Source organism: Perna viridis, chromosome 11 (assembly GCF_037379345.1).
Source record: "Perna viridis isolate PV_CMFRI_1.1 ecotype Kerala chromosome 11, ASM3737934v1, whole genome shotgun sequence".
In the NCBI taxonomy this organism is placed as follows: Eukaryota; Metazoa; Mollusca; class Bivalvia; order Mytilida; family Mytilidae; genus Perna; species Perna viridis.
Window position 1 is genome coordinate 8174424 of NC_142455.1, and position 16424 is coordinate 8190847.

At 33.1% G+C, this 16424-nt stretch overlaps 1 protein-coding gene across 1 annotated transcript; it reads left to right on the forward strand.

The window, feature by feature from the left end:
- Window positions 1-262: 262 nt before the first annotated feature.
- On the forward strand, window positions 263-10586 carry LOC148602846 (uncharacterized). Its single transcript, XM_088554061.1, has 6 exons — window positions 263-574; window positions 1817-1936; window positions 3740-3799; window positions 6576-6848; window positions 7725-7886; window positions 8827-10586. Exons 1-6 carry the CDS (start codon window positions 436-438, stop codon window positions 9426-9428), a joined length of 1356 nt encoding a protein of 451 aa, XP_088410187.1. The 5' UTR covers window positions 263-435; the 3' UTR covers window positions 9429-10586.
- The last annotated feature ends 5838 nt before the right edge of the window (window positions 10587-16424 follow it).

Here is a 16424-nt window from a genome sequence, read left to right on the forward strand (position 1 = left end):
ATTTCAATTATCATACCACGATAATTGTTTCCTTTTTTTTTTTGTTTATCCTGAAACAAACACATTAATCGCATTACAGATGTAAGACTAACTATTACAGAATTAACTACACAGCACAAGTATATATTTAAATTACAAGGAATACGCGGATCTTTGCCAAATTTAAAAATTTAGACAAGTTACAGTGTATTTATTCACATAAAGCCATTTAAATGTTTTTGTCACATATTTTGACCCTCAATACGTCAATATTTACATAGCTACAGTATATACCTGTTCCATTTAATCAATCAATAACCTGAAAAATACCTTGATGTTGTGAAATAATCAGGGACACAAACGCAGGCGATAATAGGATATATTGAGAACTAGAAGTAGAGATACGAAAATCTGATTTATAGAAAAAAAAACTGTTAAGGGATTAAGAAACATACCATGATGAAAACGGGACCGCTTCCACCAGAATATTGCCCTCCTGCACATGACAACATTGGATATGTTGAGGCGGGTGGGAGCTATGGTGCTTTCCCGGCTCCAGCCGGGATAATGACAGCAGAACAAGCTCGAGATCTGAGTAAGTAGAATGTAACGCTAATTCTTATTATTTCATTTTGTTTATATTTACCTTAAAGAGCATAATACTTTAGTTTCAAATTTGACCTGGAAATCAAATAAATATATGCACATAATAATCGACTATATGTTCTCTTGTTTGACTGTACATGTACATGTATTTCAAATTTGTGCTTTCTTACTATGTGTACAAACTATTCATCTATCTACCACATATATACCACATGTATTAGTATTATTCATCGTACACTATCTTTAAGCATTATTTATAAATTATTAAGAGGGTGTCCAGTCAAAAACCATGAAGGCAGTGGATGGCGCATGATAAATTTTGTTTAAAAAAAATTACCCATTTCATATCGCAAATGTATTAAGTACTCGAAGCATAATTGATAGAACAAGATTTGTCTACGTGTAGCAAAGACTCTTGGTCTGCTCCAGTTTGTGAATTTACAGGAGTGATAAAGATTTCATTAACACGGTCACCTGTTACCCATCATGCAGCGGTCACTATAACCAGAATCTCCAGGGAGCATTCACTGATTGTATTCATGATACATAATTTCTGGTTGCAAATAACGAAGTTATAATTATTACATTTTCTAAGATATATCATTTATGCTCCTTAATTTGATATGAATAATATAATTTTTGGCAACAGATAAAATTATATATCTTTTATTTGCTAATTTACGCTAATTTACGCAATGTTTTAAAATACAATGGACCCCCCTCCTTTGATCGTACAGTTGATTTTTATGTTACTTTACCTTAAAAGATACAGTACCAGAACCAATCCGCGCAACAAAATTTGCGATCGGTCATCGAGCACCAATCAGTTTCCGATCAATCATCCGTACGTCAAACCGATCCATAAAACCGGTGTTCACATCACGTGAACACAGAGCGGTCAATATGTTTTACAGTTTCCGGTGTTTTCTTTGTCAATTTTACACTTTTTATTCAATTCAATAAATGTAAATATCAATCTATACTTATATCTTACATTTGTTTTATTTTTAACAGATCATCCGTCATTTTATATAACATAACTGTGATCAGATCGGTCACCGGTCATCGGTTATCGGTCTGTCAGCGATCAATCAGTCAACGGTCATCGATCCGTCAAACCGTTGCGCGGATCATTTCAAGAACTGTAGCGAGATATTCTAACGTTCTTATCGATCAAACAATCAATCTGAATACTTTTAAAAAACATGAATAAATAATGTTCTTGTTTTAGCTCCACCTCCTGCTTATGACGCAGTTTTCTATCGACGAGAGGAACCACCTCCAAAACCATCAAAGACACGTGATTACAGAAATATGTGGGATAAAGTTCATGAATTATTCGAAGACTCACGTTAGTACCTCATATTTCAACATTAACAATTACTTAAGTATCTCTCCTGCTAAGAATAAGGCAAAATGTAATACATTGTTGTAAAGCCTTTTGATATTTTGTTTAAAATGTTATAGTAAGTAAAAAAAAACATATGGCTTTTCATGTAACCCTGTTGTTATGAGATATACGTTATAAAATGTACTATAGAATTCACGATTAATGGAGATAACTCTTTAATTGACACTGAAATACAATAGAAGCTATTGAACACTCGATGTGAATTATCTCCTAAGAACAGACAGATTGGAATGAATGATTATACATTTCATTGTGTAGACCCACAAAACAACTTAATAATCATAAAAAATGTGTAGCCCTTTTACAGATGTATCACCTATTACATCACTGGCATGATTTTTACAAAGACTGCAACTTAAATATAACGTAAACTCACTTTTGTGTGTAAACTCACGGTTGTTTAAGGAATACATTATTTTGTAATAAATTAATTTGAGATAAATACTGTAATCTGATTGGTTAGAATAATTTTGTTATATCTCAAGTGATAAAAAATATTGACACGCCCCTATTCAGTTAAATTCAGAGCTACTTTTCTCATGTTTAAAGATAAAAATATGTTTTAAAAATAATTTATAAAAATTGGCTATGAAAAAAAAATTGTCTATTGAAAAATAACATAAATTTTCCATGTGCATATTTTGTTTATTGCACTTCGCGAAATAAACAATATGCACATGGAAAATTTGTTATTTTTCAATAGTCAAAATTTTTATCATAGCCAATTCTTAAATGTTTAACCTTTTGTCTACTTTTCCATTTTAATCACTGTTTGAAATACATAGCTAGTGATTCAACTTCTGAATCTTAAAAAAATACTGACATGCGCGCTTTTAAACAAGAGAGTCAAAGTTGAAAAAAAAATATACAATGTGTAACAATTCAATTTGACCGCTGCTTTGTTTCCTGAAGTGATTTCTATAGCTACTTTTACTAATAAAGTTTTATTTGTTGTGGATTTTATTACTTAAATAATCATTCCTTAACAATTGTGTACTTAAATTAAAACAATTACATGTTTTGAGAGCTGCTTCGAACTCGATATTCTATACTAAGTGTCAAACTATTGTCTGTTATTTTTTTTTTTTTTTTGCAAACGGGATATTTGTGGTCAGCAACTCTGAAAAAATCAAAGTTAATTTCCCCTTCTCTAAAATACAGTCATATCTGTAGACTATAATAAGTTCATGACTGTTTAAACCGAGTAATGTGTTTGGGTTTTAGCCGATGAAAAGACTTACGTATACGTAGTACATGTACGGCATTCAATTGGGTTTTATGATTGATCTTCGTTATTCATTGTTGTGGCATATATATCTCATCGATCAGGTATTACAGGTTATACCCCCCCCAAAAAAAAACAAAAAAAAAACAAAAAAAAAACAAAAAAAAAAACGAATATATTTATAATGTTACATTTCTTTGTATAAATTGTTTTCGGAACTTTAAATACAGAAAAAGAAAACAGCAACATGCTGAAAGAGTAATAAAGGGAACCAAGGTTATAGCGGTGATCAAAAGAATGTAATCCAGGGACAAAAACCAGACATGGAAAAGAGACACACACAACAAAGAACATAAAGTAACTAAAATACATACAAAGTAACAATAGCAAATGAGCAATTCAGACTACATTAAAGACTGGGAGCATGGACCAGGTGCACCGGTAGAGTAAGCGTCCTAGATACTTAAAGTAAATAAACTGTATATTTATGTTTTTTTTTTTTTTTGTTTTTTTTTTAGTTGGCCAGCAGTTGATATGGCTTGCAGCATTGGTATTTGCCATTTTTAACATACAGAAATGTAAGTGTACAATGTGTCATTTTGTTTATTTTGTCATTTTATAATAGAACAGGAAAATATACTCTCGATATCAATTAAGGCCTCGCCGAAGCAAATGAAATATAAAACTAAAAAACATTACCAACGATGTTAGAACTGTCAAATTTGCGATGCAAATTTTGGTCGTTCCCTCCGCGGGACTCGAACTCGTACCGCTGTAACATCTATGGCAACACTACATACACAAAGTCTAAGCCCTCGACCGCTAGATCTGCTAGGCTACACATGAACACATTTTTCAATAAAAAAGGGGGTATCAATCCCTTGCACCTCTCCTCTGAATCTACGATCTTCAGAAAATATTTCTTCCAGATTTTGAACAGTTATTACTAATTATAACAGGATATAATGAAGCATTGGCCATGTTGAACCATATTTGAGGATCGTTGTTGTGCAAAATATCCTTATAAACAACTTAGTATTACTTCAGATATATTAATATATAGGATTTGATTTGTATTTTGTATTGTATTTATGTTTTAAAAGGGCAACTGGAATTTTTCTCCGAAATTACAAAAAGGAGCAATTTTTTTTTAAATATTTGCCATAACCGTTATTTTCCAAAAACCCATTTGCAAGTTTCGCTCAAAAATGATATTTTATGACCCATTAAAACTAGAAATAAAGCATTAGAAAAAATCACTTGTGGTAAGGCATCGGAAAATATCTGTATCAGTCAAAATTTGAATAAAACTTTAATGGGTAAAACCATGTATTGAACGCGGAGCATTGTCAAATACAGCATGATACGAGTAATGATTTAAAATGATGTTAAACAAATATTATAGATGAACAAAAAAAATCAAATGATAGGCACAGTCATATGCTGGAAAGGGTTTATGCTGGACATAGATACATAATGAAAGTTTAAACAAAAGCATTATAAATGAAGTTTTTTTTTCTCAACTCTAAAAGGTTAAATTGATAAGAAACTTGGAAGTTAGTTGTACTATCTCAAGACAAAGAATGAATTAAATATATTATCAAAAAGAGTCTGCGTATGCAAATGTGATAGAAGGCATTTAAACGTTTTCTCATTTAGTGCAATATATATTTCTCAATGTATCCATTTGAAGAATATGATCAATTTTTATCCAGCAATGAGTTCATTAAAAGGCAAATAAAGGGTGTTAAATCAATTTTTGCTTTATTTGTATAGTAGCAAATACAGCAATTAAGCTCCGCCCACCATCACAATCACGCGTCCCATCGAATCTCCTCCGTCAGTCTGTCAGTATCAGCGTTCCGAAGACATTGTGCCATCCTTCTCCCAAACAAAGATGTCTAGCCGTGTCAATATAACCAAGAGAAAACGTACAGCCTTACCCCTTGGACATTTTTAGTGGAAACAGAATTTTATTGAACTTTAAGTGCTGGACATTGTTTGTTTTATCGTTATAAGATTTTCTTCGTATCTATAGTATCTATATTAATTTATTAACATTTATTTATTTGTAATTCACTTTGGTCGCCTAATTGTTAATCCCCTGTTAATCTTTATGTTTGTCATTGAGTTGAGGAACCGCCCCAAGCAAATTTGTCAATATAGCAATTATCGCTAAATGATGTAATACCCAAAAAAATTAGGAATGTTGTGTAAGTGTTTTATGATCCTATGTAAAAAATATAGAGTCTGTCCCTGACGTCCGAACTGTACACATGTATTTTCACCAGATGTAAATAAAGTTGTATATTGTGTACTGGGATTTTGCAATTATTGCATCTCATGCCGTAAACCGTCAATTATAGACCATATGCATACTGTGTAACCCGCCAATTTAAAGGGTTATATCAATTCGATATTTCACGGCTTTGAACATTGCCACTATGAATGTGCGCGCACACACACACACACACACACACACACACACACACACACAATCCAACAAATCAATAACTTTGTCAAAAGTGAAAGTAGGTCACGGAAGAATTTATTTCACAACAGGAAAACATGTTAAATGACGGAAATTGTTGTTAATTTTGAATATTTATGTTATGTTTTTGACTCGTTTAAAAGTAATTACAATTCACAATATTTCGTCAAATAATGTCCATCTCTCAGAACATTGTTGCGGATTTTCAATAAACGTCTAATGTATTCGGTTCGGAAGGGGAGTAACTGCTCGGCAGAGCCTCGCAGTTACTTCCCCTTCCTTAGTCTCATACAAATACATTCTATATTTTTCTGTACTACACTAGTATTGTATATTTACTTTCCTAGTTTACAAGAGGAAGGTTGCTTGAGGCTCCTTACTTTGATAACCCTTAAACGTCAGTGTCATTTCAAAGCATGGATATCGGGAGTCATTCAAACGTTTTAGTGACTGGAAACCTTTCAATTTGAATTACCTCCCTTTATCTCAGGTCTAATATGAGACAGGTATAACCTGCAACGCTCTCGTAGAAACATAAATTCATACCACCTTTCATTTTTAGGCCCTGTTATATTATTCAAGTAGCCAATACGGTTTAAATCTTCCTACATTTGAAATATACGGTTAAACTTATCATAGTACACGTTGTCAGTTGTAGTGTTCTGAAATGTCTTTAGATGAAAGTACAAACCGGATACTGTTGCTTTTTCTGGTTATAGCTTAAGTGGACACAGCACAGTCTAATACATAACCATTTACGCTTTTTCTGTAGGGTTCTACGTAAATATCAAGGTCCATAACAGCCTTGATCCGTTTTATGTAATTTTAAGTATCATCTTTTCTTTTGAACCTTTCTTTAACAGCCATTCAATACTCCGGAAAATGCAAAAAATATGAAATGAAAGATAGAAACCAGACTGTAAAAGAGGATTTGGCCGCTTATTTGAAAACTGAAGGAGGGGTGATGTGTGCTACAATATTATTTGTATTTCTCCTTCGATTATGGGGGCTGTGTGACCGTCGACGGACTAGCAGAGTTAGGAACGGCGACCAGGAAGGAAGGAATAAATGTGGTGGCTACTTGATTTTTCTTTGTTTTGGGCTTTTTTTGGCAAATTTCGCGTTATGCATGGTTGGTAAGTTGAAAGAGTACGTTTATTAGGATAAATTTTACTCAATACTTGTGGTACATGTAACATTAAACACTCTTCCGAACAAGAACGTTTCAATGGATAAGGTTGCAAATATATTCCTGAAAAAACGGGCAAGAGTTTAATGTACGTTCCGATTAAGAGTGAACCACTAGACGTGTTTAGAGTTTTTTCATGTTCCACATTACTATAACCATTGAAATAAGGGAAATATCATCGAGTGATATAGTTTTAACATCGGACACGGTAAAATGGTCATTGTTCGAAAGTTACAAAAGTTTCATATATTCTGCCCCAACTTGTCATTTAGTGAAGGCGTCCTTTAATTGGTTAAATGAACAATCTTAGTGAAGGGTTCTTGTCTTTTAGAAACTAAACTAAACCCACCGTATCTAGTTTAATTTCTTCACCAAAAACAGTTATAGATTACATATCCAGTCTTAGTTTTTCATTTGGGTGTTGTGCTTTTGAGATAAAATTTACATAGATTGTACATGAAACAAGTACTTTGCAAGAGTTTTTGTTCTTGATTTGGTATAATTTGGTTGATTTTAGTAGGAGGTTAAAGTATTGTTTGTAGGGGTATTGAACATTGCGTTGGCAGGGGTGTAAAACTTTGAAATAGCAAGTAAACCCTCTGCACAGGAAATTGGTTTTTAATATTATAGCATATTCAGTGATAATAATAGGCAGGGAGAGAGAGATATGCCATTAGCGTAATCATACTAAACCAAGTATTCATTACATCTTTCCGTGGTGATTTTAGATACCTCAGTATAATATCAAAGAGAAAAACAAAGTTCATATAAAATTAAATTGTAATTTACCTATAAATACTTATAAATGAAATTGATCTTTCAGGAGCCTCAAAGGTATTTTCTTTTTACGGTATCAATGCAACTATATTTTGTGATGACACCTTCTACAACTACTACCACAATGCCAAGATTGGGCAGGTCGTCGTATTTGCCTCATATGCCGTTTACATTGTTCTTGGTTTATGTGTAGCTGTTCCTATCAGTAGTAAGTTGACATGAATATTTAGCTATTACTTTCTTTTGCAATGCTTTTTTGCTAATTTCATCTATATTGCTTGAAATTGCTTCGTTTTCAGCATATGTATCATATCACGGTAAATATCAGCACACAATTGTTCAAACAATTTTCGGAAGTCAAGGGAGTAACAATATGAAGGTGGAAGTTCAGTAAAGACCCTTGTTGGCCTCATGATTTGGGCATTTAATAAAAATGATTAAAGCGGATTTCTAGGTAGTAGTAGTAGTAGTATAGTAAAATGGTCGGTAACTCTGAAAATAAGATGTTTTTGACGAGATTCATGACGTTGTTCCAGAAATAACAGTATGCACTTACTTAACTTATACAAAAACCTTTAACTTTTGACATTTCTGTAATTTTTAAGATGGGTTTTGTGTGTAACGGAAGTGGCCACACATCTGTTGACACAGGATATTTTTACTAGAGTTGTAACTGACAATTATACATAAAATATATGAAGCAAGAGAGTCAAGAGGCATGTGACCATTATTAACTGCATGAAAAACTGCACAAAGAATGGTTTAGTGTTTTCCAGCCTTTTTTACAGATTTACCCAATCTCAACCAAGTTTGAAAGGCTAAATATAATCATATAATTATGTTCAAATTGTTACCATAAACCAATCAAATCAACTATACAACACATTAAAGAGCGGGAGAAAGAACATAAAATTTTCTTCATTTAGACTTTGTTTTTGAGGCCAAATTTTGCCCTCACCGAACAAACTTCTTTACAATACAAAAGTGATTCAAATAAATGTCATATGTTATTGTTAATTGTTTCTGCAATGTTTTTAAATTGTGTGTTTAGATATTACTGCTTTAAACTTTATATTTGAGGTCATATATCATGCAAATATAATCCGAATAATTCTGTTGTCCATGATTACATTTGAATTGGTTTTCAGAGAAAAACTTCATCCGACGCAAGTGGAGGTTTTTTGCCTACCTACTGGATGCCGACCAAGATGGCATCATAAGCCAAAATGATATGAAGAAAACGTATGCAAAGCTTGAAGTGATCCGTAAAACTATTGGCGACAGAAAAACCGCAGTTAAAGAGGCTGACCAGAAAAAGTTATGGAACGATCATATTTTCAAGAGAGGGGCAAATAAAGACATATCAGTCGAAGAATACGTATTGTATCTCGAGGGTGTTTACGAACCTGCAGGTATGGCAAACACATTGCGACCTCTTATAACCGGACTTTTTGATGCATTCTCCACACCTGAATTTCGAAAGAAAAACACTATCTTGGCGATGGAAGATTTTATCACATTTTGGAAAATTCTTGCTGATGTTGATGAAAAGCACTGCAAAAAGGTTTTTATCAAGGATTTTTTGAATCCTCTTAGCATGAGAAGCTTTTTGGAAGAGTTCGTGCGGTTTGTTTCGCTTGAAGACTTCTTCAATGTCGATAGTCTGAGAGTCTTCTTAATTTTGAAACCATCGTATGAAGTCGATCCTTGTATTGACAAACTTTGCCGTCCATCATTTTGCAACGTATGATTAAATTACTGATCACTGATCGTTCACCACTACCTCATTTAAATGCATAGCTCTACTTCACTTTAATTATATGCACCGACTGTTTATACAAACTGATAACTTTACACATTATAAGAAGCCTGTACAACATAATAGCGAATCGACGAATACTTTTAAATCATATTATTGGTATCTGATTTTCTGTGCTGGTCAGTTACTTGTATGGTCGTCTTGTTCCATTCGTAAAGTTGTGGGATACTGTTGAAGATAACATAAGCATACACACATTTAATCATGTGGACAGATATAAGATGATTTCACAAAGTTGCAACTATAGAGCAGAAACATTTTACTAATACTCTGTGAGGTATTCTTGGAATTTTGCTGAATATTATTATCATTTTTTAAGAGGTAACGGAATTACCTGAAGAAAAAAGAAACAGTTACGATATAAAGGGGACTTCTTAATCCGGAATATGTATTGTTGAAAGCATAACAACCGAAGTCCAGTTTGCACTTAGTTTGATACTTCTGGGTTAATCAGTGTGACGCAAGGCAAACTCTCTATTTTGTGCTATTACCAAATCTACCAAATCTATTGTAGGGTAGAAACACTTAAGTTATATATATTGTCATAGTTACAGATAAGCGGTTGTAAGTGTAAGTGTTGGTAAGAATCAGACAAAAGTGGACAAATCAAAATCACGCATGTCAAAACCTACTGATCTGACAATGTAATATTACTCAAGGATACTTCTCTATTTGAAAAAAAGCATTTCTTTGATCTCTCCATTTCTGGCTTTGCTCAGAAATTTTCAATGGAATATTTGAAAAATGAGATTTTTGACAGAGTTATCTGTCCTTGAAATGTTCATTTTTATTGCATTTTCAATGAAATTCTAACTCAGTGCACCAACATGATATTACACTAACAAAATGATAGTTTTTGTCATACTGGTAGGGTAAGCGTCCTCTGTTCATTTCTAGAAATGCCCTCCGAGCTGCTCATTTAAAGCCAAATCCGGGGTAGACAAAGGAGGAAAGAAAACTATGACACGTTGAAAAATTCGGCGAAGGCTTTATGATACGTAAAGTAAAATCGTTTATATTTTGCACCAGTATTGACCCTAATACATTTAGATATTTTGTATTGTTGATATTAAATATGATGTATTGTTATTGTTTGTTTGAAACAGACACATGACAAATTACGCATATAAAATACAGTGTTAGGAATCATTAATATGTTTTAGTAATGATATTTCAACCTCGCAAATGCTATGTTCAATCGTTTCATATTTAGTAACGGTGTTAGAGCAATATCCAAAGGTTTTGAATCATTTTTTGGGGAGTTGAATTTAATCTGGTCATAAACTCCTCTTTAACTCTGAGATGTAAAAATGATATATCGGAAGATTTGCCGATTACTGTAACCCCCCTAGATATTTCAATATTCAGTATTCCAAACATAGCAACGCCTCGCGTGATTACCGTTATGATATATGAAAATAATTGTAATGAGAAAGAATGCCGCAATTTTGCAATTTTGAACGAGAACGTCACCGGCACTTACTTCGTTACACATATCTATGGTGAAATAAGTAGGTTGTGACTACTTCATTATTGAATTTTTAAGAGGATTTGTTTTGTTATAAAACAGTAATTCATATAGTGCGAAACAAAATAGGTCAAAACAATCAACCCAGATCCAGCTACAAATTGAAAGCATCCACTCATATAAAAAAAGAACAAGATAGCGAAGCAATCTGAAGACAATGACAACTGAAATTAACATAACACGACATCTAAACAATTTACAAATGATTGTCAGTAAAAGATTAAATCTTAATGTTAGAACCTCTAGAATATAAAAAGAGTAATCAAGGGAACCAAGGTTAGAGCAGTAATCAGATTAATCAAGGGAACCAAGGTTATAACGGTAATCAAATAGTAATCTAGGGAACCAAGGTTATAGCGGTAATCACAGAACAATCAAGGGAACCAAGGTTATAGCGGTAATCAAAATAATGTAATCCAGGGACAAAGAATAGACATGGAAAACAGACACACACAAGAAAGAACATAAAGTGACTAAAATCATACATACAAAGTAACAAAAGTAAATGAGGAACTCGGACTCCACTAAAAACTGAGAGCATGGACCAGGTGCACCGGTATGGTAAGCGTCCTCTGTTTTTCTAGAAACATCCGCCGAGTTGCTCATATGAGCAACTCGGACTCTTATAATCTTGGTCCTCTTGATTATTCTTTCAGAAGAAAGTTCAAGATAAAGTCGATCTAGCACTAAATACAGATATCAAAATGTCTTGACATGTGTCCTTATCGTTTTTCTTACAAAAAAGTAGTCAAAAGATTAATTAATTTTATCGTTTACTTTAGAAAAACGGTAGACACGTCACTCTGCTAAAGAGGTGTTCTCAATCTTGTTTCCACTTAGGTATTTAGGTACAGTTTAATCTAAAAATAATTCAAATAAAGAGAAAGAGTAATCAAGGGAACCAAGGCTATAGCGGTAATCAAAAGAATGTAATCCAGGGACAAAGACTAGACATGGAAAACAGACATACACAACAAAGAACATAAAGTAATTTAAATTATACATACAAACTAACCAAAGCAAATGAGGAACTCGGACTCCACTAAAAACTGAGAGCATGGACCAGGTGCACCGGTATGGTAAGCGTCCTCTGTTTTTCTAGAAACATCCGCCGAGTTGCTCATAAATAGTCCGGGGAAGACAAACGAGGAAAGGAAAAATATGACCTTTTGAATAAATCAGTTTTCAGGCTGCAGATGGATACACCGTAACGATCCACGACTTCATGATGACTTCAATCTTGTAGCAACATAACCCTGTTCGAGAAGACTATTAGAGTTCTAGCGCGATACAAAAAGTCTCTATAGGATGTTAATTAAACCCTGATAAGACTGATTCACTTGTATCTAACACAAAAACTGACTAGTATTTTTTCCGCATCGGTCCTAACTGAAACATCTTTCGTTCGTTTTATGCTGCGCCCGATGAAGCTCATTTTGCTCTTTTCTCTACTATTAATTACACATTATGTATCCATTGTTAAATTGCATCACCATGTTTAAGCAGTTTTTTTAGGTGATTTACACGTGTGAAAATTTCACAATATTTGGTGTAGTAATATACGCAAAAAGTCATTCAACTATAGATCTGTTTTCTACTTAAAACTTTATATTAGCAATGAATATTTAAAAGTACGTTGAATTTATATAATTGTCGCATCTACAATCTACAGAAACTATTTATAACTCAAAATAAAACCCCAGGCCCCTCTCGAGAAGAAAATGGGTTGTGTCTTTAATCCCCTCTTCATTAAATAATTATAGATTATGTAATGATTTAAAAAGCGGTGCAGTTATTTTGAGATAGATTCTATCATTGAGTTTCTGTTAATGTAAATCTAAATATCATTTGTAGCTTAAAATACTATGAAAGTACTTTAATTCGCGGAATCCAATTTTCGTGTACTAATGAAGACACAGAAGTTAAAAGATTCTTAATTCGTGGTTTTCAGGTCTTTAGTTTACACATCAATGGAAATCTCCTTTACGTTGAATATTACGAAAATGGTACCCCACGAACAATAGTACATTCACGGTATTTGCGCCTGTCCTTTATACAATGTACACGGAACGCTAGTACTAAGAAACTATAAAAAATAGAATTTATTATATACAGAGACAAATATGTGAAGGCATGCCATCAAAAGTTGTAAATAGGGTCGGCTAATAATTTAGTTGCTGATCATTAAGGACATGTATGTTTTTATGCTAGAAAATTCTTTGCTAGTTGTGAGAGCCTAAATTTCAATGTTTTATATGTTTTATTCAATTGACAATCAAAACACCTTTAGAAACCAGACCAGATTTTGTATATCGACGAAAGTTTGATCAGCACTTGCGGACAGATATAAAAAATTCAGTACATATCTTCGAAAAATGCCAAGTCTAGAGTAAACGTACAGATTCTCACGGAAACAGTCCCTGGCTGTTCACGCATTGCGGTAAAAACTTTGAGCGTATACCACAATAAAGAAACAAGGGAACTCATGCTGTAAACATTTTACTCAACGAAAGTGGACTATTGCATAAGTATCATTATGTTTTCTGTGATTGATTTTCATCAATACAATGGGCGCGTGAACTTTTAAACCTCAATTTCTTTTTAACTGTAAATATGAGACACAACATGTGCATTCCTAACATGATCAAAAATGCACAGTTGTAGAAAAGCAGTACAAATACGTCCATCATCAAGTTCAAGCATATAGGAATATAGGAACGTGAGCGATGAGTGTTGCATCTAAAGAGAAAGCGACCCATAATGTAAATGATAAACCTAAAGTTCTAGATTTCTACAATAAAAAAATCATGGGAGGCGTCGACTTTGCTGGCATAATGGTTTCACACTACTGTGATGACAGAAAATTGTGAATAGTTTGGAAAAAATTATAACATTTAAAGTCACTCCAAGAATTGTCATCAATTCTTACAATCTCTACTTACAGAACACAAATGATAGGCCAATTAAATCGCGTTTACAATACATTCAATGTATTATCGAATATCTTGCCAATGAACTAATTTCTAGTGAAAATACCATTGTTCCGTTGACCAAAAAGTGACATAGGCAGTGTTTGAATTTTGTATGGACTGGTTTCCATTCCAATATGGAAGATTTATACCATTTTAAAATATCACAAAATATAAATGTAATTACATTTGCTACAATTACGCTAATCGCATTAGATAATCGACGTAAAAATGATAGTTCATGAGTCGACGAAAGACATTTCTAGCTTTTTTGAAAACGACGACGAACACAATGCCTTGGCTACTGTGTTTGTCATCCCCGTCGCACTGTAATAAGCGAGAGATGAATGTGAACAGATCGCGATAATATAAATTCAGTACTACAGTTTAGTCGTGATTGCAGACGTTCAGGATCATGCACTAATAAGGAGTTTCTCAGTTAATTTCTATCACTTTTTCAACAATTAATGCAAATCTGACACTTTTACTAAATTTGAGGGCCATCGCCTACCAACTGAGGCAGGAAGATGACAAGGTATTCCCAGACAAGATCGTTTTTGTACACTGTGTACCTCACATGATATTGGTGATGAGTACCATTATGTTATGATATGTAAATTTTTCGAAAAAGATAGAAAACAATTCTTATCAGTTTATTGCCATTCAAATGCAAATACTTTGAAATTTGCAAAACTGTTTTCCTCACTGGATATTGATATACTTAGAAATGAAGCTAAATTTGCGAAGACAATTTTAACGTAGGTCGTACCTCCAGGTTAATTTCATTACAAGTACAATTGTTTACACGTGTGATATTTTTAATGTTTTGAATATTTTCCCTGTAACTGTTTATAGTTAATGAGAATAAAATAAAGTACTAAAAAGCAAAATGATACCATTAAAATGCTTTAAAGAGTAAACAAGGGAACCAAGGTTATAGCGGTAATCAAAATAATGTAATCCAGGTACAAAGACCAGACATGGAAAACAGACGATTCACTGATGGTAATACACATTTTGACAGAAAATGCAAAAGGCAATATATTTGTTTGATTTTTTGTATTTAATTTACGATTTCTTGAATGCTCTTTTCAACGGTGGTTTTTTTTTTTTTTTTTTTTTTTTTTTTTTTGTTTCTCTTAAGGACATCTTTAGTGTTTATAGTGTAAGTGTCCTTTTAAGTTTGAAATCATCGTATGAAGTTGATCTCTGTTTTGATCAAAATTGTCGCCTTACATGTTGCAGCATATAATAAAATCAAAGATTATTAATGAAATATTATAACACAACACTACCTCATTTCAGAGCTTCAAGTGGTACTAGTATCAATTTTGGTTGCAACAAGTAGCGCTCATGTGGTAAATATATAATTTGTCGTTTGATTTTAATGTGTTCTCAATGTTAAATAAAGGGTTATATTTATAAATGGCGATCCTAAATGGAATGTAATTGTCGGATTACGCCCCCTTAATCTTAGTTCATTCATTTCAATTATACCATGCCAGAATAATTGTACCTATTATTTTGTTTTTCTTGAAGCACATGCATTTACGGCAGTACACTTGTTTGACTTATTATTACAGAATTAACTGCACACATACAAGTACATATTTAAATTATACGAAATACGCGAATCTTTGTCAAATTGAAAAATTCAGACAATTAATTGTATATTTATTCACTTAAAGTAAGCCATTTAAATGATTTTGTTCCATATTGTGATCTTCAGTACATCAATGTTTACATGGCTATAGTATACAACAGTTCCATTTAATCATTCAATAACCAGAGAGAATACCTTGATGTGGTGAAATAATCAGGCCTACTAACGCAGGTGATAATAGGAAAGATTGAGAAATAGAAGCAGAAATACGAAAATTTGATTTACAGAAAATACTTTTAAGGGATTTACAATGTCGAAAACGGGACTGCTTCCACCAGAATACTCGCCTCCTGCGCATGAAAATATTGGATATGTTGAGGCGGGTGGGAGCTCTGACGCTTTCCCGCCTTCAGCCGAGATAATGACAGCAGAACAAAGGGATAACTCTGTTAATGACACTGAAATACACTAGAATTATAGACCATTCGATGTGAATTATCTCCTAAGAGTAGACAGATTGGAATGAATGGTTGTACATTTTATTGTAAAGACCCATACAACAACTTAATAACCATAATAACCAATTTAATTGTGTTGCCCTTTTAGGGGTGTATTACTCATAACATAACTTGCATGATTTTTTACAAAGACTGGTACTTAAATATAACTAAAAGCACACTTTTGTTTTGAAAAATGCCTTTCAAAGCAAAGTAATGTTTTGTAATGTTTGACCTTTCGTTCCCTTTTTTAATCACTGTTTGAGTTACATAGCTAGTGATTCAACTTCCAAATCTTAAAAAAAGTACTATCGCCTGACATGCGCAGGA

What these genes read in the sequence shown, in the direction of transcription:
- LOC148602846 (XM_088554061.1), top strand. Translation starts at nt 436, where the DNA reads ATGATGAAAACGGGACCGCTTCCACCAGAATATTGCCCTCCTGCACAT. An exon ending in AGAACAAGCTCGAGATCTGA is followed by an intron (nt 575 to 1,816) that starts GTAAGTAGAATG and finishes TTCTTGTTTTAG; the next exon opens with CTCCACCTCCTGCTTATGAC. An exon ending in CATTTTTAACATACAGAAAT is followed by an intron (nt 3,800 to 6,575) that starts GTAAGTGTACAA and finishes TTTCTTTAACAG; the next exon opens with CCATTCAATACTCCGGAAAA.